The following is a 24,714-nucleotide window of genomic DNA, read 5'->3' on the forward strand; positions in this document are numbered from 1 at the left end:
CTTTTTTTAAGGGTCATAACACGCCAAAAAAAGTGGATGCATACCGGGTTAAAACAAATAAAAAAATTTTACATTGGACTCTTACTAAACACGAAGCAAAAGTGGAATATGATACATGTCGGGTTAAAGACACGATCAGGACCCACACGATCCTGGACACGACGGGCTTTGATTTGCCGTAATTCTCTCGGTTTTCAACAGCGTTACCAGATCAGACAGTCCAAGGGAGGCAGCAGTCACAGTTAGGCGAACCTAGGACTTTGACCACTCGTGGGATGCGCCATCCACTCGCAAAATTGGTAACCACTTCTGCCAGCCACCGCCATTTGCCCGTCGTGTGGGAGGGGCTTAAATCTTATGGAATTTTAGCTACCAGGCGTTTTTCTTCATTTATCAAACCTCAAAGTAAACCTCAAATCTACGTTTTACCACCATTGCCTTGTGTACACACGTCAATTGCCAACCCTGGGCACACTTTATAACATCCTCAGGTTTGGTTAGTCAGTTTTGGCGAGTCAGTTATTAAACCATTCGATTTTTATCAAATATTTGCTCTGGTTTTCTTGGTACACGACCTCTGCTAAATCCTTGTACGTTTTCCTTTGTTTCGTAAGTCTAGGCGTTCTAAAATACAAAACTGACTGCATGCAAACTAATATCCCCCCCTTTTTTTTACTTCCCCCCTTCAACATTTAGAAGCAAGCCAGATATTTTTTGAATTCACTTTAAAATTCTTAAGTCCTTCAGTATATAAAGTTAAAAGCACAAACCACTTAAATTTTGTAGTTTACTATAGCCATAGATTCATTCAATTAAGCATTATTATTATTAGTATTATTATTATTATTTTATTATTATTATTATTATTATTATTATTATTATTATTATTCTTATATATTATTATTATTATTATTATATTATTATTATTTAAGAGAGAATGCCTCAATTTCCAAAAAAAATTTGAAAAAGCATATAACTACTCAGCTCAGAAAATTATTATTATATTCGTGTGAGGAGAAGTAACAGAAAAGATCAGTTATTAGAAAAAATGTAAAGATATATTCCACAGTAAGACATCATCAATAAAAATTATGCTTCAACAAACCACCACAACTTGGAGGACTTCAAGTCTTCAGAGGAAGCGAAATCCGGGGATACATTTCTCTATGACGAGATACTGATATTCACTTTGAAGATCTTTCTGAAGTCGATCCTGGCAAGGGAACTGAAGAAGACCTTGATCAGCCTGAAGAACTGATGGAGGCTCTGAATTCTGAAGACAATCCCGGAAAGGGCGCTCCGAAGCTCGAACGCTGAAGTCTTTGCTTCTCCAGAATGACTGTCGGAGCCTCCGGATTCCTGGAATTCCAAAATTACGGCCGGGCAGATTTAAAGCTAAGGGAAGAGCAAGCAGCTCTACAGTCATACAACAAAAATGAACGCTTTAGTGACATTTGGTTGTGCTTTGTTGGCAGCTATTGTTAACTCTATTTATACCTCGGCGTTCGACGCTCTTAAGACGTCACTTGGTGCCGAGGGACAGAAATATGACCTTACAAATTTATACGACGATTGCATAAATGACGTGAACGGACCGTGGAACTCCCCAATGGCGGCAGGCATTGCTGCCACCGGTCTTGTTGTTGGTGGACGCCTAGGTTGGTTCGTCTACAGAAAATGCAATAGTTTTGGAAAGGATATTGAGGATGCGGACGAAGACCACGCAGCGGACAAGAGGAACGCGGAAACCCAGGTGTCTCTAGAACATCTGGGCCAAGCGGAACCTGAAATCGAACGAAATGTCGACGAACACAAGGAAACGGACAAGAGGAACGCCGAAACTCAGGTGCATCTTGGACAACCAGAACCTGAGGACGAACCAGGCGATGACATTGAACAATCCAAATTAGCAGATATCTTACGCCTTCATGAGGAACTGCTGGGGGAAAAGGAGCAGTTACAGGAAGAGCTAAGAGAGGCTGCCAGTCACGGATACAGAATGGAAAATTTATTGGAAGAAGCACAAGAGGAAGTCCTGATTTCTGAAGGATGATATAATGGCAATGGAATACGAATATGAACTGAAGTTACGGCAGAAAGACATGAAAATGCGGCTACAAAGAATGCCATGCAGATGGCTTTAGAGGAGGCGCAAGAGGAAGTCCTGATTCTGAAGGACGACATAATGGCAATGGAATACGAATATGAACTGAGCTTTCGGCAGAAAGACAATGAAAATGCGGCTACAAAGAATACCATGCAGATGGCTTTAGACCAGCAGCGAAGAGCAGACCACCGCTTGAAAGAAGCAGAGGCTCAGAATGAATCTTTACAACGTCGTCTCAGGGAAAAGGACCTGTTGATAAAGAAGAAAGAAGATGCTGGGAATGAGATGAAGGAAGTGGGAAAGAGCTGTCTCGATAAAGAAAAGACCTTCTGCAATTAGACAAAAAGTTGCGAGGTAAAGAGGAAGCTGTTCTGAGATTGGAAAAGAAGGTGATGAAGTGCGATGAAGAATTACAAGCCAAAGAAGAGGCTGTAATCGAAACACAGAATAATCTGTTGAAATTCGAAGAGAAATTGCAATTGAGAGAAGACGAACTAGTGGCAAAGGAAGAGTCCATCCGTCACCAAGAATCTTCTCTAATGGAAATCAATGAGAAATTACACGCAAGAGAAGACGAACTGGTGGCAAAGGAAAAGTCCATCCGTCACCAAGAATCTTCTCTAATGGAAATCAAAGAAAAATTACACGCAAGAGAAACGAACTGGTGCAAAGGAAGAGTCCTTCCGTCACCAAGAATCTTCTCTAATGGAAATCAATGAGAAATTACACGCAAGAGAAGACGAACTGGTGGCAAAGGAAGAGTCCATCCGTCACCAAGAATCTTCTCTAATGGAAATCAATGAGAAATTACACGCAAGAGAAGACGAACTGGTGGCAAAGGAAGAGTTCATCCGTCACCAAGAATCTTCTCTAATGGAAATCAGTGAGAAATTACACGCAAGAGAAGACGAACTGGAGGCAAAGGAAGAGTTCTTCCGTCATAAAAAATCTACTCTAATGGAAATCAGTGAGAAATTACACGAACTGGTGGCAAAGGAAGAGTCCACCCGTCACAAAGAAAAAGAAGAGGACTTGAATGGACAAAGGGGTAGGAAGCTTATTCAAAACGAGCCAAGTCCAGTGTTAGACGATGGGTTCTCAGAAGCAGCTGCCATACCTGAAGTGGATGGGTTACCTGAAGAAGATGAACCCCCAGGTAAGAGAGAGAATTGTTTGTGAGAGACCTCCAGTCGATGAGGACATATCACTACCTGTTGGAGAAGAAGAAAACGATTTCATCGAACCTTCTGCTGAGAATCCCTTCACTTTACTGAATGAAGTGGAGAATGTGGAAAGGGAATGCCTCAAAGAGAAGAAAGGGAAAGCAAAGAAAAATAGACGCAGAAAGAGGCAGGAAAGACAGCGTCTTGAGGAAAAAAACACAGTTATTTCAGAAGCAGCTGCCATACCTGAAGTGGATTGGTTACCTGAAGAAGGTGAACCAGTAGGAAGATCTAGAAGTCCAAACCTTTCAGATGAGGACGAACCACTACCTGCTGGAAGGACGATGTGGAAAATGGCCCAAATATCCATTGCCAATCCCATTAACATTATCTATTATGTGGAACAATTGGAATTAGAATGGATAGAGGAGGAGAAGAAAAGGAAAAAAAACGGAGAAAAGAACAGGAGCAAAAGGAGGCAGCAAGGGAACAGACTGAAGATGATATTGACTGTGTAAATCCCGGACCTGAAAATTACTCGCCAGAGAAATCAGGAGTTAAAGAAAAATTCAATAATTGAGGAACCATAGCTAGAAATTGGAAGGACAACAACAATCGAATCACACCGCATGGCAGTGAAGAATTCAAAAAAAAAAAAACATTCAGTTGGGAAGACCCAGAAGATGAGGATGACACAGAAGAGGAGGTTGAGGAGGACTCAGAAGAAGAGGATGAGTATGACTCAGAAGAAGAGGATGAGTACGACTCAGAAGAAGAGGATGAGTACGACTCAGAAGAAGAGGATGAAGATGACTCAGAAGAAGAGGATGAGGACTCTGAGCAGGATGAGGAGGACTCAGAAGAACAAGAAGAGGAGGACTCAGAACATGAGGAGAAGGATGAGAAGAACCCAGAAGAACATAAAAAGTAAAATAAAGCTAAAACTCAGGCTCAAGAGTATGTATGCGGATTCCAGGCCTACCCAGGAAACGAATTCCGGGACTACAGAAGATGAGGCCAACCAAACCGGCAAGTGAAAAAATGCCGAAGAAGACGAAGGAGCAAAAGAGCCAAATGAAACAGGCTCGAAAAGAACGAGCCGTCACAAGGTTTACAAGGAATCATGTCCCAGCGAGGAGGAAACAGATGGTGATCAGGTACGAACGAGCGGTCCTGGACTTGGCTGTCTGGTGACAATGCCTGTCATTCCCCACCAAGGCAGGTGGACAGACTACACCAACAGATGCCAGGAGTGCCCTTCCCCACCAAGGCATGGCAGATGGACTCCACCAGTGGGACCAATGGCTGGTTCCCCCCAACCAAGCCATTGACTCATGACTGGACTGGACCAGTGGGGACAATGCCATGGTTCCCCCAACCAGCCATTGACTTCCACTGGCGGACTCCAAACAGTGGGACCAACAGCTGGTTCCCCGGATCAACTGTTGGTTTCCATTGATGGACTCCATCTACCCTGTCGCAGTGAGAAAGGGTGCAAGTCTGACCACTGCAGGGTGTGATCTTCCACCTGCCCTCAGTGCAGTGGGGGATAATATTTGCCCTTCCCACTGGGGCAACAGCATGGGAAAAAGGCATCGCTTCCCCTCCGAGCCAGATAAACAGACTCTGCTAGTGGGTACCAATGGGTGCCCTTCACCACAGGGCCAGGAGGACGGACTCTGCCAGCGTAGACCAATAGGTGCCCTTCCCTACGAGGAAGGACGAAGGGACTCTGCCAGCGGTGACAAAAGGGTGCCCTCCCCTACTGAGGAAGGCCCGAAGGACTGCCAGCGGTGACAACAGGTGCCTTTCCCCTACTGAGGAAGGCCGAAGGACTCTGCAGCATGACCACAGGTGCTTTCCCTACTGAGGAAGGACGAAGGATCTGCCAGCGGTGGACAACGGTGCCCTTCCCTACTGAGGAAGGCCGAAGGACCTGCAGCGGTGACCACAGGGCGTTCCCACTGAGGAAGGCCGAAGGACTCTGCCAGCGGTGACCAACAGGTGCCCTTCCTACTGAGGAAGGACGAAGGACTCTGCCAGCGGTGACCAACAGGTGCCTTTCCCTACTGAGGAAGGACGAAGGACTCTGCCAGCGGTGACCAACAGGTGCCTTTCCCTACTGAGGAAGGCCGAAGGACTCTGCCAGCGGTGACCAACGGGTGCCCTTCCCTACCGAGGAAGGCCGAAGGACTCTGCCAGCGGTGACCAACGGGTCCCTTTCCCTACTGGGGGAAGGCGAAGGACTCGCCCAGCGGTGACCTGCCCTTTCCCCTCGAGGAAGGCCGAAGGACTCAGCCAGCGGTGACCAACGGGTGCCCTTCCCTACCGAGGAAGACCGAAGGACTCTGCCAGCGGTGACCAACGGGTGCCCTTTCCTGCCGAGGAAGGCCGAAGGACTTAGCCAGCGGTGACCAACGGGTGCCCTTCCCTACCGAGGAGAACGCCAACGGATATCTGCCAGCGGTGACCAACGGGTGCCCTTCCCTACCGAGGAAGACCGAAGAACTCAGCCAGCGGTGACCAACGGGTGCCCTTCCCTACCGAGGAAGACCGAAGGACTCTGCCAGCGGTGACCAAAGGGTGCCCTTCCCTGCCGAGGAAGGCCGAAGGACTCTGCCAGCGGTGACCAACAGGTGCCCTTCCCTACCGAGGAAGGCCGAAGGACTCTGCCAGCGGTGACCAACGGGTGCCCTTCCCTACCAAGGCAGGCTGAAGGACTCTGCCAGCGGTGACCTAAGGGTGCCCTTCCCTACCGAGGAAGGCCGAAGGACTCTGCCAGCGGTGACCAACGGGTGCCCTTCCCTACCGAGGAAGACCGAAGGACTCTGCCAGCGGTGACCAACGGGTGCCCTTCCCTACCAAGGCAGGCTGAAGGACTCTGCCATCGGTGACCAACGGGTGCCCTTCCCTACCAAGGCAGGCTGAAGGACTCTACTGGTTGGGTCAATGGCTGGTTCCCCCCAGCCAGCCATTGGCTTACATCTGTGGAGCCCTTCCGCGTGCCTTGGTGGGGATGGGCAGCCACACTGGCCTCCGCCAGTTGAACCCTTCCGCCTGCCTTGGCGGGGATGGGCAGCCACTCTGGCCTCCGCTGGTCGAGACCTTCTGGCTGCCACGGCGGGGATGGACAGCCACACTGGCCACCGCTGGTCGAGACCTTCCGCCTGCCTCGGCGGGGATGGGCAGCCACTCTGGCCTCCGCCGGTCGAGACCTTCCGCCTGCCTCGGCGGGGATGGGCAGCCACTCTGGCCTCCGCTGGTCGAGACCTTCCGCCTGCCTCGGCGGGGATGGGCAGCCACTCTGGCCTCCGCTGGTCGAGACATTCCGCCTGCCTCGACGGGGATGGGCAGCCACTCTGGCCTCCGCCGGTCGAGACCTTCCGCCTGCCTCGGCGGGGATGGGCAGCCACTCTGGCCTCCGCCGGTCAAGCCCTTCCGCCTGCCTCCACGGGGATGGGCAGCCACTCTGGCCTCCGCTGGTCGAGACCTTCCGCCTGCCTCGGCGGGGATGGGCAGCCACTCTGGCCTCCACCGGTTGAGACCTTCCGCCTGCCTCGGCGGGGATGGGCAGCCACTTTGGCCTCCGCTGGTCGAGACCTTCCGCCTGCCTCGGCGGGGATGGGCAGCCACTCTGGCCTCCGCCGGTCGAGACCTTCCACCTGCCTAGGCGGGGATGGGCAGCCACTCTGGCCTCCGCTGGTCGAGACCTTCCGCCTGCCTCGGCGGGGATGGGCAGCCACTCTGGCCTCCGCTGGTCGAGACATTCTGCCTGCCTCGACGGGGATGGGCAGCCACACTGGCCTCCGCCAGTCGAGACCTTTCGCCTGCCTCGGCGGGGATGGGCAGCCACTCTGGCCTCCGCTGGTCGAGACCTTCCGCCTGCCTCGGCGGGGATGGGCAGCCACTCTGGCCTCCACCGGTTGAGACCTTCCGCCTGCCTCGGCGGGGATGGGCAGCCACTCTGGCCTCCGCCGGTCGAGACCTTCCGCCTGCCTCGGCAGGGATGGGCAGCCACTCTGGCCTCCGCTGGTCGAGACCTTCCGCCTGCCTCGGCGGGGATGGGCAGCCACTCTGGCCTCCGCTGGTCGAGACTTTCCGCCTGCCTCGGCGGGGATGGGCAGCCGCTCTGACCAACGGGTGCCCTTCCCTACCAAGGAAGGCCGAAGGACTCTGCCAGCGGTGACCAAAGAGTGCCCTTCCCTACTGAGGAAGGCCGAAGGACTCTGCCAGCGGTGACCAAAGAGTGCCCTTCCCTACTGAGGAAGGCCGAAGGACTCTGCCAGCGGTGACCAACGGGTGCCCTTCCCTACCGAGGCCGGCCGAAGGACTTTGCCAGCGGTGACCAATGGGTGCCCTTCCCTACCAAGGCAGGCTGAAGGACTCAACTGGTTGGGTCAATGGCTGGTTCCCACCAGCCAGCCATTGGCTTACATCTGTGGAGCCCTTCCACCTGCCTTGGTGGGGATGGGCAGCCACACTGGCCTCCGCCGGTTGAACCCTTCCGCCTGCCTTGGCGGGGATGGGCAGCCACTCTGGCCTCCGCTGGTCGAGACCTTCTGGCTGCCACGGCGGGGATGGGCAGCCACTCTGGCCTCCGCCGGTCGAGACCTTCCGCCTGCCTCGGCGGGGATGGGCAGCCACTCTGGCCTCCGCTGGTCGAGACCTTCCGCCTGCCTCGGCGGGGATGGGCAGCCACTCTGGCCTCTGCCGGTCGAGACCTTCCGCCTGCCTCGGCGGGGATGGGCAGCCACTCTGGCCTCCGCTGGTCGAGACCTTCCGCCTGCCTCGGCGGGGATGGGCAGCCACTCTTGCCTCCGCCGGTCAAGCCCTTCCGCCTGCCTCGGCGGGGATGGGCAGCCACTCTGGCCTCCACTGGTCGAGACCTTCCGCCTGCCTCGGCGGGGATGGGCAGCCACTCTGGCCTCCACCGGTTGAGACCTTCCGCCTGCCTCGGCAGGGATGGGCAGCCACTCTGGCCTCCGCTGGTCGAGACCTTCCGCCTGCCTCGGCGGGGAATGGCAGCCACTCTGGCCTCCGCCGGTCAAGATCTTCAGCCTGCCTCGGCAGGGATGGGCAGCCACTCTGGCCTCCGCTGGTCGAGACCTTCCGCCTGCCTCGGCGGGGATGGGCAGCCACTCTGGCCTCCGCCGGTCGAGACCTTCCGCCTGCCTCGGCGGGGATGGGCAGCAACTCTGGCCTCCGCTGGTCGAGACCTTCCGCCTGCCTCGGCGGGGATGGGCAGCCGCTCTGACCAACGGGTGCCCTTCCCTACCAAGGAAGGCCGAAGGACTCTGCCAGCGGTGACCAAAGAGTGCCCTTCCCTACTGAGGAAGGCTGAAGGACTCTGCCAGCGATGACCAACGGGTGCCCTTCCCTACCGAGGAAGGCCGAAGGACTCTGCCAGCGGTGACCAAAGAGTGACCTTCCCTACTGAGGAAGGACGAAGGACTCTGCCAGCAGTGACCAAAGAGTGCCCTTCCCTACTGAGGAAGGCCGAAGGACTCTGCCAGCGGTGACCAACGGGTGCCCTTCCCTACCGAGGCCGGCCGAAGGACTTTGCCAGCGGTGACCAATGGGTGCCCTTCCCTACCAAGGCAGGCTGAAGGACTCAACTGGTTGGGTCAATGGCTGGTTCCCCAGCCAGCCATTGGCTTACATCTGTGGAGCCCTTCCACCTGCCTTGGTGGGGTGGGATGGGCAGCCACACTGGCCTCCGCTGGTCGAGACCTTCTGGCTGCCACGGCGGGGATGGGCAGCCCACTCTGGCCTCTGCCAGTCGAGACCTTCCACCTGCCTCGGCAGGGATGGGCAGCCACTCTGGCCTCCGCTGGTCGAGACCTTCCGCCTGCCTCGGCGGGGATGGGCAGCCACACTGGCCACCGCTGGTCGAGACCTTCCGCCTGCCTTCGGCGGGGATGGGCAGCCACTCTGGCCTCCACCTGGTCGAGACCTTCCTTCCCGCCTGCCTCGGTCGGGGGGATGGGCAGCCACTCTGGCCTCCGACTGGTCAAGACCTTCCGCCTGCCTCGGCGGGATGGGCAGCCACTCTGGCCTCCGCTGGTCGAGACATTCCGCCTGCCTCGACGGGGATGGGCAGCACTCTTGGCCTCCGCTTGGTTGAGACCTTCCGCCTGCCTCGCGGGGATGGGCAGCCACTCTGGCATCCGCTGGTCGATACCTTCCGCCTGCCTCGGCGGGGCGGGGATGGGCAGCCACTCTGGCCTCCGCCGGTCATGGCCTTACCGCTGCCTCGGCAGGATCCGGGGCACAGGCCTCTTGGCCTCTCCGCTGGTCAAGACCTTCCGCCTGCCTACGGCGGGGATGGCAGCCACTCTGGCCTCCACTGGTTGAGACCTTCCGCCTGCCTCGGCGGGGATGGCAGCCATCTGGCCTTCGCTGGTCGAGACCTTACCGCCTGCCCTTCTGCCTGCCTCGGCAGGGATGGGCAGCCACTCTGGCCTCCGCTGGTCGAGACCTTCCGCCTGCCACGGCGGGGATGGGCAGCCACTCTGGCGTCCACCGGTCGAGACCTTCTGCCTACCTCGGCGGGGATGGGCAGCAACTCTGGCCTCCGCTGGTCGAGACCTTCCCCCTGCCTCGGCGGGGATGGGCAGCCACTCTGGCCTCCGCTGGTCGAGACCTTCCGCCTGCCTCGGCGGGGATGGGCAGCCACACTGGCCTTCGTTGGTTGAACCCTTCCGCCTGCCTCGGTGGGAATGGACAGCCACACTGGCCTTCGCTGGTCGAACCCTTCCGCCTGCCTCGGTGGGGATGAGCAGCCACACTGGCCTTCGCCGGTCGAACCCTTCGCCTGCCTCGGTGGGGAGGGGGTGGGCAGCCACTCTGGCCCCCGCCGGGTCGAGCCCTTCCGCCTGCCTCGGCGGGAATGGACCGCCGCTCTGGCCTCCACCGGTCAAGCCCTTCTGCCTGCCTCGGCGGGGATGGATAGCCGCTCTGGCCTCCACCGGTCAAAACCCTTCTGCCTGCCTCGGTGGGGATGGGCAGCCGCTCTGGCCTCCACCGGTCAAGCCCTTCCGCCTGCCTCGGCGGGGATGGGCAGCCACTCTGGCCTCCGCCGGTCAAGCCCTTCCGCCTGCCTCGGCGGGGATGGGCAGCCACTCTGGCCTCCACCGGTCAAGCGCTTCCGCCTGCCTCGGCGGGAATGGGCAGCCGCTCTGGCCTCCGCCGGTCGAGCCCTTCCACCTGCCTCGGCGGGGATGGGCAGCCACTCTGGCCTCCGCCGGTTAAGAGCCCTTCCGCCTGCCTCGGCGGGAATGGGCAGCCGCTCTGGCCTCCGCCGGTCGATCCCTTACATCTGCATCGGCGGGGCATGGGCAGCCCACTCTGGCCTCCGCTGGTCGAGACCTTCCGCCTGCCTCGGCGGGGATGGGCAGCCACTCTGGCCTCCGCCGGTCGAGCCCTTCTGCTGTCTCAGCGGGGATGGATGCAGCCACTCTGGCCTCCGCTGGTCGAGCCCTTCCGCCTGCCTCGGCGGGGATGGGCAGCCACTCTGGCCTCTGCCGGTTAAGCCCTTCCGCCTGCCTCGGCGGGAATCGGCAGCAAAGCCGCTCTGGCCTCCGTCCGGTCGAGCCCTTCCATCTGCCTTGGCTATGATGGGCAGCCACTCTGGCCTCCGCCGGTCGAGACCTTCCGCCTGCCTCGGCGGGGATGGGCAGCCACTCTGGCCTCCACTGGTTGAGACCTTCCGCCTGCCCCGGCAGGGATGGGCAGCCACTCTGGCCTCCGCCACGGTCGAGACCTTCCCGCTGCCTCGGCAGGGATGGGCAGCCACTCTGGCCTCCGCTGGTCGAGACCTTCCACCTGCCTCGGCGGGGATGGGCAGCCACTCTGGCCTCCGCCGGTCGAGACCTTCCGCCTGCCTCGGAGGGTTTGGGCAGCCACTCTGGCCTCCGCTGGTCGAGACCTTCCGCCTGCCTCGGCGGGGAATGGCAGCCACTCTGGCCTCCACTGGTCGAGACCTTCCGCCTGCCTCGGCGGGGATGGGCAGCCACACTGGCCTTCGCCGGTCGAACCCTTCCGCCTGCCTCGGTGGGGATGGGCAGCCACACTGGCCTTCGCCGGTCGAACCCTTCCGCCTGCCTCGGTGGGGATGGGCAGCCACACTGGCCTTCGCCGGTCGAACCCTTCCGCCTGCCTCAGTGGGGATGGGCAGCCGCTCTGGCCTTCGCCGGTCGAACCCTTCCGCCTGCCTCAGTGGGGATGGGCAGCCGCTCTGGCCTCCGCCGGTCGAGCCCTTCCACCGGCCTCGGCGGGGATGGACAGCCGCTCTGGCCTCCATCGGTCAAGCCCTTCTGCCTGCCTCGGCGGGGATGGACAGCCACTCTGGCCTCCACCGGTCAAACCCTTCTGCCTGCCTCGGTGGGGATGGGCAGCCGCTCTGGCCTCCGCCGGTCAAGCCCTTCCGCCTGCCTCGGCGGGGATGGGCAATGGGCAGCCACACTGGGCTCCGCCTGTCTAACCATTCCGCTTGCCTTGGCAGGGATGGGCACCCACACTGGCAGTCGCTTGTGACCAACGGGTGCCCTTCCCTACCGAGGCAGGAGGAAGGACTCTGTCAGCAGTGACCAACGGGTGGCCTTCCCTTCTGAGGCAGGCTGGAGGACTCTGCCAGCGGTGACCAACGGGTGTCCTTCCCTACCAAGGCAGGAGGAAGGACTCTATCAGCGATGACCAATGGGTGCCCTTCCATACCAAGGCAGGTTGAAGGACTCTGCCGGTTGGGTCAATGGCTGGTTCTCCCCGGCCAGCCATTGGCTTACATCGGTGGAGCCCTTCCGCCTGCCTCGGCGGGGATGGGCAGCCACACTGGCCCCTGGCTGTTGAGCCCTTCCGCCTCCCGTGGACGGGATGGGCAGCCACACTGGCCACCGCCTGTCGAGCCCTTTCACCTGCCTTGGAGGGAATGGGCAGCCACACTGGCCTCCGCTGGTCAAGCTCTTCTCCCTGCCTTAGACGGGATGGGCAACCATGCTGGCCTCTGCCGGTTGAGCCCTTCCCCCTGCCTCTGCTGAGATGGGCTGTCACACTGCCTCGGTGGGGATGTGCAGCCATAATGGCCTCCGCCAGTTGAGCCTTCCACTTGCCTCAGCGGGAAAGGGCAGCCACTCTGGCCTCCGCCAGTTGAGCCCTTCCACCTGCCTTGGTGGGGATGGGGAGCCACACAGGCCTCCGCTGGTCGACCCCTCCCGCCTGCCTCAGTGGGGATGGGTGCCCAAACTGGCCTCAGCCACTCTGGCCTATGCTGGTTGAGCCCTTCCGCCTGCCTCGGTGGGGATGGGCAGCCACACTGGCCTCCACCGGTCAAGCCCTTCCGCCTTCCTCAGCGGGGATGGGTAGCCGCTCAGGCCTCCAACGGTCGAGCCATTCCGCCCGCCTCGGCGGGGATGGGCAGGCACTATGACCTCCTCCAGTCAAGCCCTTCCACCTGCCACTGTGGGGATGGGCAGCCACACTAGCCCCCACCAGTCGAGTCCTTCCTCCTGCCTTGGCAGGGATGGGCAACCAATCTGTCCTCCGCCAGTCGAGCCCTTCTGGCTTCCTTGGCGGGGATGGGCAGCCACACTGGTCTCCGTCTGTCGAGCCCTACCACCTTTTTTGGCGGGGATGGGCAGCCACACTGGCCTCCACCTGTTGAGTCGTTCCGCCTGCCTCATCGGAGATAGGCAGCCACACTGGCCTCCGTTGGTCGAGCCCTTCTGCTTGCTACTGTTGGGATAGGCAGCCACACTGGCCTCCGCTTGTTGAGCCCTTCTGCCTGCCTTGTTGGGGATGGGCAGCCACACTGGCCTCTGCCTGTCGAGCCCTTCTGCCTTCCTTGGCGGGTATGGGCAGCCACTCTGGCCTCCTCCGTTCGAGCCCTTCGCCTGCCTCGGTGGGGATGGGCAGCCACTCTGGTCTCCACTGTTCGAGCCCTTCTGCCTACCACAGCGGGGATGGGCAGCCATACTGGCCTCAGCCGGTCAAGCCCTCCCCCTGCTTCATTGGATATAGGCAGCCACTCTGACCTCCCGCGGTCGAGCCCTTCCGCCTGCCTTGGCGGTAGGGGTGGGCAGCTACTCTGGGCCTCTGCCGGTCCCTACCGAGGCAGGCCGAAGGACTCTGCCAACGGTGACAAACAGGTACCCTTCCCTACCGAGGAAGGCCGAATGACTCTCTCGTAGTAGCCATCTTGCTTGGTGAGACGTTCCCAGCGTGAAGTCAGATTAATCACAGATATCACAAGTTTAACATACGACTAGAATTTGAGAAATATCTAGAAGTGTGGTGGGGATGGGTGCCCAAACTGGCCTCAGCCACTTCTGGCCTATGCTGGTTGAGCCTTCCCTTCCGCCTGCCTCGGTGGGGATGGGCAGCCACACTGGCCTCCACCGGTCAAGCCCTTCCGCCTTCCTCAGCGGGGATGGGTAGCCGCTCAGGCCTCCAACGGTCGAGCCATTCCGCCCGCCTCGGCGGGGATGGGCAGCCACTATGACCTCCTCCAGTCAAGCCCTTCCACCTGCCACTGTGGGGATGGGCAGCCACACTAGCCCCCACCAGTCGAGTCCTTCCTCCTGCCTTGGCAGGGATGGGCAACCAATCTGTCCTCCGCCAGTCGAGCCCTTCTGGCTTCCTTGGCGGGGATGGGCAGCCACACTGGTCTCCGTCTGTCGAGCCCTACCACCTTTTTGCGGGGATGGGCAGCCACACTGGCCTCCACCTGTTGAGTCGTTCCGCCTGCCTCATCGGAGATAGGCAGCCACACTGGCCTCCGTTGGTCGAGCCCTTCTGCTTGCTACTGTTGGGATAGGCAGCCACACTGGCCTCCGCTTGTTGAGCCCTTCTGCCTGCCTTGTTGGGATGGGCAGCCACACTGGCCTCTGCCTGTCGAGTCCCTTCTGCCTTCCTTGGCGGGCGGGTATGGGCAGCCACTCTGGCCTCCTCCGTTCGAGCCCTTCGCCTGCCTCGGTGGGGGATGGGCAGCCACTCTGGTCTCCACTGTTCGAGCCCTTCTGCCTACCACAGCGGGGATGGGCAGCCATACTGGCCTCAGCCGGTCAAGCCCTTCCCCCTGCTTCATTGGATATAGGCAGCCACTCTGACCTCCGCTGGTCGAGCCCTTCCGCCTGCCTTGGCGGGTATGGGCAGCTACTCTGGCCTCTGCCGGTCCCTACCGAGGCAGGCCGAAGGACTCTGCCAACGGTGACAAACAGGTACCCTTCCCTACCGAGGAAGGCCGAATGACTCTCTCGTAGTAGCCATCTTGCTTGGTGAGACGTTCCCGCGTGAAGTCAGATTAATCAACAGATATCACAAGTTTAACATACGACTAGAATTTGAGAAATATCTAGAAGTGTCGTGAACTATCGGTGATAAGATTAGTGTAAAATAGTAGGATAAAGCGTCTTCTAAGTTAGTTTATCAAGTGTAATACTGTAAATCAGAACAAGATGGCAGTAAGTTCCAACTGCGGGAAGAAATGGCGTAATTTAGCTTGCTTGGCGGTTTTTATTCGCAATACGATGAGGTAGCAGGAAGGGAACTGGCATTTCATCTATGAAATCAGCAACAGTCCTAACCAAAAAGATACAAAAGCATTCATAGTATATTAGAAGGAATATAATCCTTCAAACTGGAACAAATCTAATGAAAACATCTTGAAAATAATTGCAGAAGTTCCAAATAAAATCCAAGTGGTCAAGAGACTCATAAAGAAAATATATAAACCAACATATTCCGACAAAGAAAATGAATAAGGTGAATCTTGTGAATATCCTAATTGACGCATTAGGAAAAAGAATGCCAAAAGCATGCAAACTGTGTAAGTTGGTATAGCATAGTCAATCCACAAAACCTAATCAGAAAATGTGCTGCATGCAACATTCCGACCCATCCACAGTGTGCTGAGGTAATGCAAGATATGAGAAAAGATACAAGAATTTTTTGTTCAACATGTCTATCATGGATAGACAATGTTATTAAATCAAGATTGAATGTACAAATAGTTGAGGATGAAGAAGAAGAGGAAGAGGAAGAAGAAGAAGAAGAAGAGGAAAACGGAAGAGAAGTAAACAAAAATGAAATGACAGAAAAAATAAGGAAAACAAAGAACAAGATAAAAAGTATGGATGCAGAGATACTCATTGATAACAACATATGATGCAATAAAGCAGCATAAAATACGAAGAAATAAATTACGATATGACAACAGAAAAGCAAATCCCGAAGAGGCTCTACCCAGATCTACACAATGACGGGAAAGAGGAAAAAATAGACAAGAAAGACAAAATCTGCAACCTTTTGAAAAGAGGGAATTGCAGATTTGGAGAAAGATGTTACTACAAACATCCTAAGGTATGTCACAACTATGAAATATATGGTAAATGTGCATACCTAGATGGCTATGGGGATGATTGCAGAGATCTGCATCCAAAAATATGCAAAAACCATAAAAGAAGGAAAAAGGATGTAAGTTCGATTCGACAAAAATGCAAATATAGCACCCTGTAGCCATGAATTATAACAAATAAATAACCAACCAAGTATAAAATCCAAAATAAGAAAGAAACAAATAAAGAGAGAAATCAAGAATATCAGGTAACAGAGAAAAGTAAACCACCAATGAGATATGCAGAGATGTCAGCAAAAAATTTCAAAGCATCAGCTCCAAAATTCTACTCAAGAGATAATAACTGTATTTATTATGCAAGAGGATATTGCAGAAACGGAGAAAATTGCAGATTCAGACACAAATGAATAATTATGATGAAGGAAGATCAAATATTATGGAAAAGTTGGATTTTTTTAATGTCAGAATTTCTGGAAATGAAAAAAAGAACAACATACCAGAACAGGAAAGAGACATGGAAAATCCTTTTATTCCTACCAATATTAATGAAGGAGAAAACACGCAAACCATCATAGTGATGAATGCGCAGGGTTTAGTTACGAGTAACTCAAAAAGAAAAATAGAGTACTTAGAAGAACTAGCCCAAATTGAAAGAAAATAGATATAATGAATATAAGTGAAACCTGTATTCCCAGAGACTGGGAATGATGATCAAATAAAAGGGTTCCAAAACTTATAGATCAGATAGAAAAATAGGAATCAAGGGGGAACCGCAATATATGGGAAAGACAAAAAACAAGGAAAAATATATGAGAAATATAGTAACTCAGAATGTGAACTAATAGCGGTAGAATTTGAATCTGAAAAATGAATGAACATAGTAATATATAGACTAATTTATCGACCTCCTAATACTAAAGAGTTTGACTAATAATGAAAAATTGGATGATATATGTAGAAATCACAAGGACTGGACTATTCTCCTATCTGGTGACTTCAACTTTCCTTTCGTAGAATGGAAAGAACGAATAGGAGATTGTGGTTGTACTTATACATATAAAAAAGAGAGTAATAGTAGTGCAGAAGATAAGAGGCAATTCGAAAAGCTATTAGATATGCTACTAGAATACAACATTCAACAAATAAATCACCTGCCAACAAGAAAGGAAAATACTTTAGACTTAGTATTTGTGAACGAGTGAATTATGTTAAAGAAATAATAGTTTATAATGCGAGTATTTCAGACCATAATGTCATAGAATTAACAGTTCATTCCAAAGCAAGTGAAAACAGAGATAAGCAAGAAATGAAAAAGTGGGAAGGATATGGAAAATACAACTCTACAGTAAAAATATAAAATGGGTCAGAAATAAATGAAGAATTAAACAAAGATTGGGATAACATTTTCGTAAGCGATGACATAAGGGTAAATACGGAGAATATTATATAAAATATTAGAGAAAATAGTGGATAAATATATACCGAAGAAGAAAAGTAAACATCATTCATGCATACCAAGAGACAGAAGGATCTTGTTCCAGAAAATCAGAAAGTGGAAAAAAGGTCTTGCAAAAGAAAAAAATGCATGGAAAGTTATAGAACTAAAAAGTAAGATAGAAAATGGAGAACACAAAAGATTATACAATCAAAAGAAAATGAAAAACGGACTTGGAAGAAAAAACCCTATTAAATATCAAGCACAAACCCAAAACTATTATACTCATATGCGAAGAAGATGAATAAAAGAAGAATAGAAATAGGCCCTCTGAGAATTGAAGGGAGATTAACGAATGAAACAAAAGGAAATTTGCAACATACTGGCAGAACGATATAAGAGAGAATTCACCCTAGAATAGATAATGAAGATAATGATATAGAAGTAAGGGACGAAAATTGTGAATATTTAGCTGACATAGAAATTAATGAAGCTGATATTGTGCAGGCAATTAATGAAATTAAAAATGGAGCTGCTGCAGGGCCTGATGGAGTCCCTGCTATTTTGTTAAAAGAAAGTAGTTCATTCTATCGCAAAGCCCCTTGCAATATTATTAAGACAAAGTGTAGATACAGGCAAGATTTATGATGAGCACAAATTAGCATATATCACCCCTACTTTCAAAAAGTGGATCAAGACTAGAGGCAAGTAATTATAGGCCTGTGAGTCTAACATCACATATATGAAAGTGTAGAAAGGGTAATGAAGAAAAATATTATGAAACATTTAATAAAAATAATTGTTTAATATAGGACAACACGGTTTCGTACCCGGAAAAAGTACACAAACCCAATGTTAGTCCACCGTGAGAACATATTCAAAAATATGAAAAGCGGAAATGAAACGATGTGGTTTATCTAGACTTTGCAAAAAGCTTTTGACAAAGTAGACCATATATATTAGCAAAGAAAATTAGAAAACACAATATCGTAGATAAAGTAGGAAGATGGTTAAAAGAATTTTTACACAACAGAAAACAGATAGTTATTGCAAACGATGAGAAATCGGATGAAACCAAGGTAATATCCGGTGTGCCACAAGGTACGGTGTTAGCTGCAATACTGTTTGTTATTATGATTGAAGACATAGACAGTAATGTTAAGGATTCGGTAGTGAGTAGTTTCGCTGATGACACAAGAATAAGTAGAGAAATTACTTGTGATGAAGATAGGAACGCTCTACAAAGAGACCTTAACAAAGTATATGATTGGGCAGAGGAAAATAGGATGGTATTTAACTCTGATAAATTTGAATCAATAAATTATGGAGACAGAGAAGGAAAGCTATATGCATATAGGGGACCTAATAATGAGACAATCCACAAATAAGGAAGCAGTTAAAGACCTTGGTGTGATGATGAATAGGAAACATGTTATGCAATGATCAAATAGCAATTCTTTTGGCAAAATGTAAAGTCAAAAATGGAATGTTGTTACGGCACTTCAAAACAAGAAAGCTGAACACATGATTATGCTTTATAAAACATAGTTCGTAGTCCACTTGAATATTGCAATATGATATGGTACCCACACTATCAAAAGGATATTGCACAAATAGAGAGTGTACAAAGGTCCTTTACAGCTAGAATAGAAGAAGTAAGGACCCTTGACTACTGGGAAAGACTACAATCCTTAAAATTATATAGTCTAGAAAGGAGAAGAGAACGCTACATGATAATTCAGGCATGGAAACAGATAGATGGAATAACAGAAAATATCATGGAACTAAAAATATCAGAAAGAGCAAGCAGAGGTAGATTAATAGTGCCCAAAACAATACCAGGAAAAATAAGGAAAGCACACAGGACATTAATCCACTACGCACCAGCATCGATAATGCAGCGTCTATTCAATGCATTGCCAGCTCATCTGAGGAATATATCAGGAGTGAGCGTAGATGTGTTTAAGAATAAGCTCGACAAATATCTAAACTGCATCCCAGACCATCCAAGATTGGAAGATGCAAAATATACCGGAAGATGTACTAGCAACTCTCTGGTAGACATTAGAGGTGCCTCACACTGAGGGACCTGGGGCAACCCGAACGAACTGTAAGGTCTGTAAGGTCTGTAAGGTCAGTGGTGACCAACAGGTGCCCTTCCCTACCGAGGAAGGCCGAAGGACTCTGCCAGTGGTGACCAACGGGTGCCCTTCCTTACCGAGGCAGGCCGAAGGACTCTGCCAGCAGTGACCAATGGGTACCCTTCCCTACCGAGCCAGGCGGATGGACTCTGCCACCGGCGACCAACGGGTGCCCTTCCCTAATGTTGGCAGGGGGAAGTACTCTGCCAGTGGAGACCAAAGGGTGCCCTTCCCTACTGAGGCAGGAGGAAGGACTCTGCCAGCAGTGACCAACGGGTGCCCTTCCCTACTGAGGCAGGAGGAAGGACTCTGCCAGCAGTGACCAACGGGTGCCCTTCCCTATTGAGGCAGGCCGAAGGACTCTGCCAGCGTGACCAAAGGGTGCCCTTCCCTACCAAGGAAGGCTGAAGGACTCTGCTGGTTGGGTCAATGGTTGGTTCACCCCAGCCAGCCATTGGCTTACATCGGTGGAGCCATTCCGCCTTCCTCGGCGGGGATGGCCAGCCACACTCGCCTCCGCCTGTCGAGCTCTTCCGCTTTCCTAGGCAGGGATGGGCAGCCACACTGGCCTCCGCCTGTCTAACCCTACCACCTTCCTTGGCAGGGATGGCCAGCCACACTGACCTCCACCTGTTGAACCCTTCCGCCTGCCTCATCGGGGGTGGGCAGGCACACTTGTTAGGAAACAACAAGAGTCTGTTCAGAGTATAGCTAGGGAGAAGTTTAGTTAGGAAAACCCACTGGTAGAATATATATAGTGAAAGTAGAGTGATGAAGAATCTACTAGAAGTTAAGGTAGAAAAGGGAGTAGATGTGTACAGCATAATACTGCACGAATAGCAGTTTCGTAAACCAGACCAAAACATTGGCAGTCAAGTTCAAAACCGTGAAATGCAAACCGCACCAGAAAATATGAACTTTGACTCCCTCAGTGGGTGGTTACCGTCAAGAGACGAAACCAATCAGACTAATACGGGGGTGGCACCGGAAGTAAGGAAAGCCATTCATGAAGAAGTAGGATGTGTCCTAGAGAATAGTTAAGGAGGAGCTAATTGAAACCGTTAGGTCCAAACTTCATTTGAATTTCTAGAGAAATTCAGTCAAGAACCAGTCCTTATACGGTGAGGCTGTGTTCCTTCTCACTCTGTTCCATTTTAGTGTGATAGTGTGTATTGTGAACTTTATACTTTATCTAATATAAACAATTAAGTAAGTGGTGTTTAACTTGCCAATTATCCCAAGGATTCAAACCCATGCCAAAGCCAATAAAACCCTCCTGAGAGACATGGTCAAAACGAATAAATAATCTACAATGTTCCTATGAGAAAAGAAACTCAACCGTAATAAGTGATAAATGAAGGTTAGCCCATATGACAAATAACCTTTCAAACATTACCCATATCAACGAAGAGAACCAGAAGAAGAAGAGAGAATCAGAACTCGTAAGTACGCCACGAAAACATAACGAAAAGAGAAATAAAAATAAGACCCTGTCACATAAGTGGTGATCAGCAGTAGTGGGATTCTAAGTGCAAAAAAAAAAAACGATATAAAAACACACACACACACACACAGTGGAAAAATTAAACAGAGTGGAAGATATAAAACTGCCAATAAAAGAGTGCTGATACTTAAGCGCCAGAAACATGAAGAAAACCAGGCACGAACTCTACAATTCAATAACTCGAAGAACGAAGAAAAAGAAAAGGGCGACGAAGAATAATGAAACAACTCCGAGCAGTGTAGACAAAACAACACTTCGATTCTGCTGAGAAGGCGAACGAAACTGAGCGATGAAACGCAGTGAATTTCTACGAAGAATACTGAACTATGTTCACCGCATTCCTAAGCCATAAACTCGATAAAGGAAAAACGCAGAAATGCATTAAGGCGGATAGAAGAAGATTGAATTCAACATAGCGGAATTTCACGGGTAGGCGATTGACGGCGGATTTCTTCAATCAACCTGCAAGCGCTAAACTATCATAAATCCTGAGATAGCGCGCATCTCTCCATACATCGCTACGATTTTTCCTCATGGACAAGGCAGCGCAGTGGACTTCAACAGTGGTGTGAACTACGGCAGCGCACGGACGACGCCGCCACAAGTGAAACAGAGGAAGAGCCGGACGGCGACGCAGAAGTGATCGACAATCAACAACAAGAAGAAAAGTTTAAAGTATCCTGATAGATTAACGTCTGACAATAAATCAAAATAGAAAATTCTCACACACTGCAATAAAATCAAAATGTTTTTATAAATAGTACATAACAAGTAGTTTTGAGAAAATTTTTCTTTGCCGTAAAGTTGTAAGATAAAATAATTTTCTTTCTTCCTTCATTGATTGTGATAAATCTAGAACAATAAAGATATTGTCATTCAGTTCATAAAGTGCAGTGGTGTGAATAAGGAATAACGGCATATACTAATGTTAATGTTTTTCCAGATTGAAGGAAGGAAACACTAGGAAATAAGAAATTTTATATAGGCTATCTAGGGATCGCAATAAGGAAGACAGACTCAGTATGAAGATAATGTAAGTACAACAATGCATCTATTTTTTAAATTGTAACTAGTCTAAGCTGTTAGTATGAACCGTAATTTTCATGAAATTATTATTAGGTTACAAAGAAGCAGAACTCCCGACCCAAGCCACTATAGCCTTCCCCCAACTCCTGACGGACGCTCGAGACTAAATACTCAGACGAAAATTTCCCCACGACGATCGCATAGCGAAAGTCCAACCAGAATACCGAGCTCGACAGTAGCAAATAGACCCACGACTAGTGTGATTGTTACTAACCATAATAACATTCCTAACCCATTGCAAGTACAAACTAGGTACTCTAGAATGGCACAGGCCGCTGTAATAACACAGGCTACACGCTTTTGCGGTAATGTAGAAAGGGGTCATCCTGACAAAAATTAAGTTAGAAGCATATACGGTATCTCAGTGGATAACAGAGACTGAAAATCGAATTTCAGCTAGTGGAATTACCGATGAACGCAAGAAAATAGATGAGGCGTTACTCTATGTTAGTTCCGAACGGGGAGATGCACATCGCACTCTCACGTCCGCTAAGTTTCAGGAGATTCTGACCTTCGCTGAATTGAAGAAGGTGTGCCTAGAATTATGGGAACCGGTATACCAGCAAGATAAATGGTATAACCTCAGTAGGTTCTTACATCAGAAATATGATGGGGATAGTATCGCAAACTTACATACAGATATAGAAAATTCGATCCGTAACTTAACCACAGATTTGAAACGAGCCGGCGTAGTTATTGGCGATGGTGATGCATTTAGTCGTGACACAAAGGATTTAGTCAGTATGAAAGAGATTTTGAATTACATAGTTCATGGTATAGTATATGATGCTATCGGGGAAGAAGAAAAACGAGTCTTTAAGAAACAGGATGCTGATCTTGAGCAGGATAGTCTAGCAGCTTTAAGATTTATGAAAAAGGAAATGTGCAAAAAGGGACTGAATCTGGGAAAAGAATTTACAGGTTTTGTAAATAATGGAAACCCTAGTAGAAATAGGAATAATTTCCAGGGAAGGACAGATAGTGTTCCAGACAGAGCCAGAAATTTCAAACATAAACAACAAGGAAAACAAGATCCTAGGAATAATCCAAGGAATAGTAATGGGAAATTTTTCCAAGCAAACAAGAATAGTAAATATAGGCCTCAACAGCATAGAGGAAATCCAAACAATAATAATCCAAAATTCGTTCAGACCCAACCCACAGTCAGAGTTCCGGAGATAATAAAACACAAAATAATAAGTAGGAACAAAATTGTGCCAATTGTGGTTATTCCAACCACATTACTCAGAATTGTAGGCGACCAAGGTATTGTTTTCATTGTAATAGGACAGGTCACCTAACACAAAATTGTTGGTTTAAAAATACCAATACTAACCATAATGCCCAAAGTAGTACACCCCAAAATAATAATCAGACTCGGTGACAATTACAGAAGGGGGAAATACAAAAGAAAGCTTCCTTACCAGTAGAAAATGAGAATGAAAATAGTTACGGTAGGTCAGAAAGATATTTCAAGTTCTTTTTGAAGTAAATAAGGATGATAGTATCAGTGAAGGAAATATGCCAAGAAGATTTACCTATCATCCAAACAAGAATTAATAAATATATTGCTCAATCCATTTTGAGATACAGGCAGTACAGTAATATAATAGATAAACAAACATTAACAAAACATTTAGGCTTTGCAGATACAGAAATACGAGGTCCTGGTAGAATTATAAGGGGAATAGCCGGAAAACAAATAAAGGCGCTAGGCAATGTCACACTGGACATAGAGATTTTAGACAAAACTTTTAGGAAGTATTTTGTAGTATTAGAAGAAAGGTTTTACCTACGCAAGCGCTATTTTCATATAACAAAGCTATGTGGAGATGTAGAATAATGTTAGATTGTGGAGAAAATAAAATCAATTTGCCAAGCCAGAAATAGAGAAAAATGTTGTTTTCAGCTAGAAGAAGGAAAGTCTTGCTAAAAATCTGATCAATTTATCTGAGACGACTTCTTCTAGAGAAGCGAACATCCAAGAACGAAGATAGATAATAATGCTAGCCACAGATAATAGTGGAATAAGTGGTAGAAATAATAGCTTACAAATGTCCTTAGCCAGGAACGATTCTATTGATAGATTGTGCACAAATAAATAATATTAACAATGCCAAGCCTTGATTCTCAGACTCTGAGCAGAGTTTGACTCTGAACAAAAAATTAACGCAGCTGAACAATTTAATGCCCCGAACAATTCATTGCTTTATTGCCTCATATGTTGTATCAATGAGTATCTCTGATCCATACTTTTATCTTGTTGTTTTCTTTGTTTCCTTATTTTTTTCATGATCATTTCATTTTTGTTACTTCTCTTCCGTCCCTCTTCTTCTTTCCTTCTTCTCTCTTCCTCTTCTTTTTCTTCCTTCTTCCTCTTAATTCTTTATCCTCAACTATTTGTACATTCAATCTTGATTTAATAACATTGTCTATCCATGATAGACATGTTGAACAAAAAATTCTTGTATCTTTTCTCATATCTTGCAATTACCTCAGCAACACTGTGGATGGGTCGGAATGTTGCATGCAGCACATTTTCTGATTAGGTTTTGTGGATTGACTATGCTATACCAAACCTTACACAGTTTGCATGCTTTTGGCATTCTTTTTCCTAATGCGTCAATTAGGATATTCACAAGATTCACCTTATTCATTTTCTTTGTCGGAATATGTTGGTTTATGTATATTTTCTTTATGAGTCTCTTGACCACTTGGATTTTATTTGGAACTTCTGCGAATTATTTTCAAGATGTTTTCATTAGATTTGTTCCAGTTTGAAGGATTATATCCTTCTAATATATCTATGAATGCTTTTGTATCTTTTGGTTAGGACTGTTGCTGATTTCATAGATGAGAAATGCCAGTTCCCTTCCTGCTACCTCATCGTATTTGCGAATCCGCCAAGCAAGCTAAATTACGCCATTTC

At 49.9% G+C, this 24,714-nt stretch overlaps 1 protein-coding gene across 1 annotated transcript; it reads left to right on the forward strand.

The window, feature by feature from the left end:
- The first annotated feature begins 2,896 nt into the window (after nt 1-2,896).
- On the forward strand, nt 2,897-23,628 carry LOC135196599 (glutamic acid-rich protein-like). Its single transcript, XM_064223439.1, has 5 exons — nt 2,897-3,263; nt 3,418-3,784; nt 3,937-4,197; nt 22,375-22,874; nt 23,435-23,628. Exons 1-5 carry the CDS (start codon nt 2,897-2,899, stop codon nt 23,626-23,628), a joined length of 1,689 nt encoding a protein of 562 aa, XP_064079509.1.
- The last annotated feature ends 1,086 nt before the right edge of the window (nt 23,629-24,714 follow it).

Source organism: Macrobrachium nipponense, chromosome 18, assembly GCF_015104395.2.
Source record: "Macrobrachium nipponense isolate FS-2020 chromosome 18, ASM1510439v2, whole genome shotgun sequence".
In the NCBI taxonomy this organism is placed as follows: Eukaryota; Metazoa; Arthropoda; class Malacostraca; order Decapoda; family Palaemonidae; genus Macrobrachium; species Macrobrachium nipponense.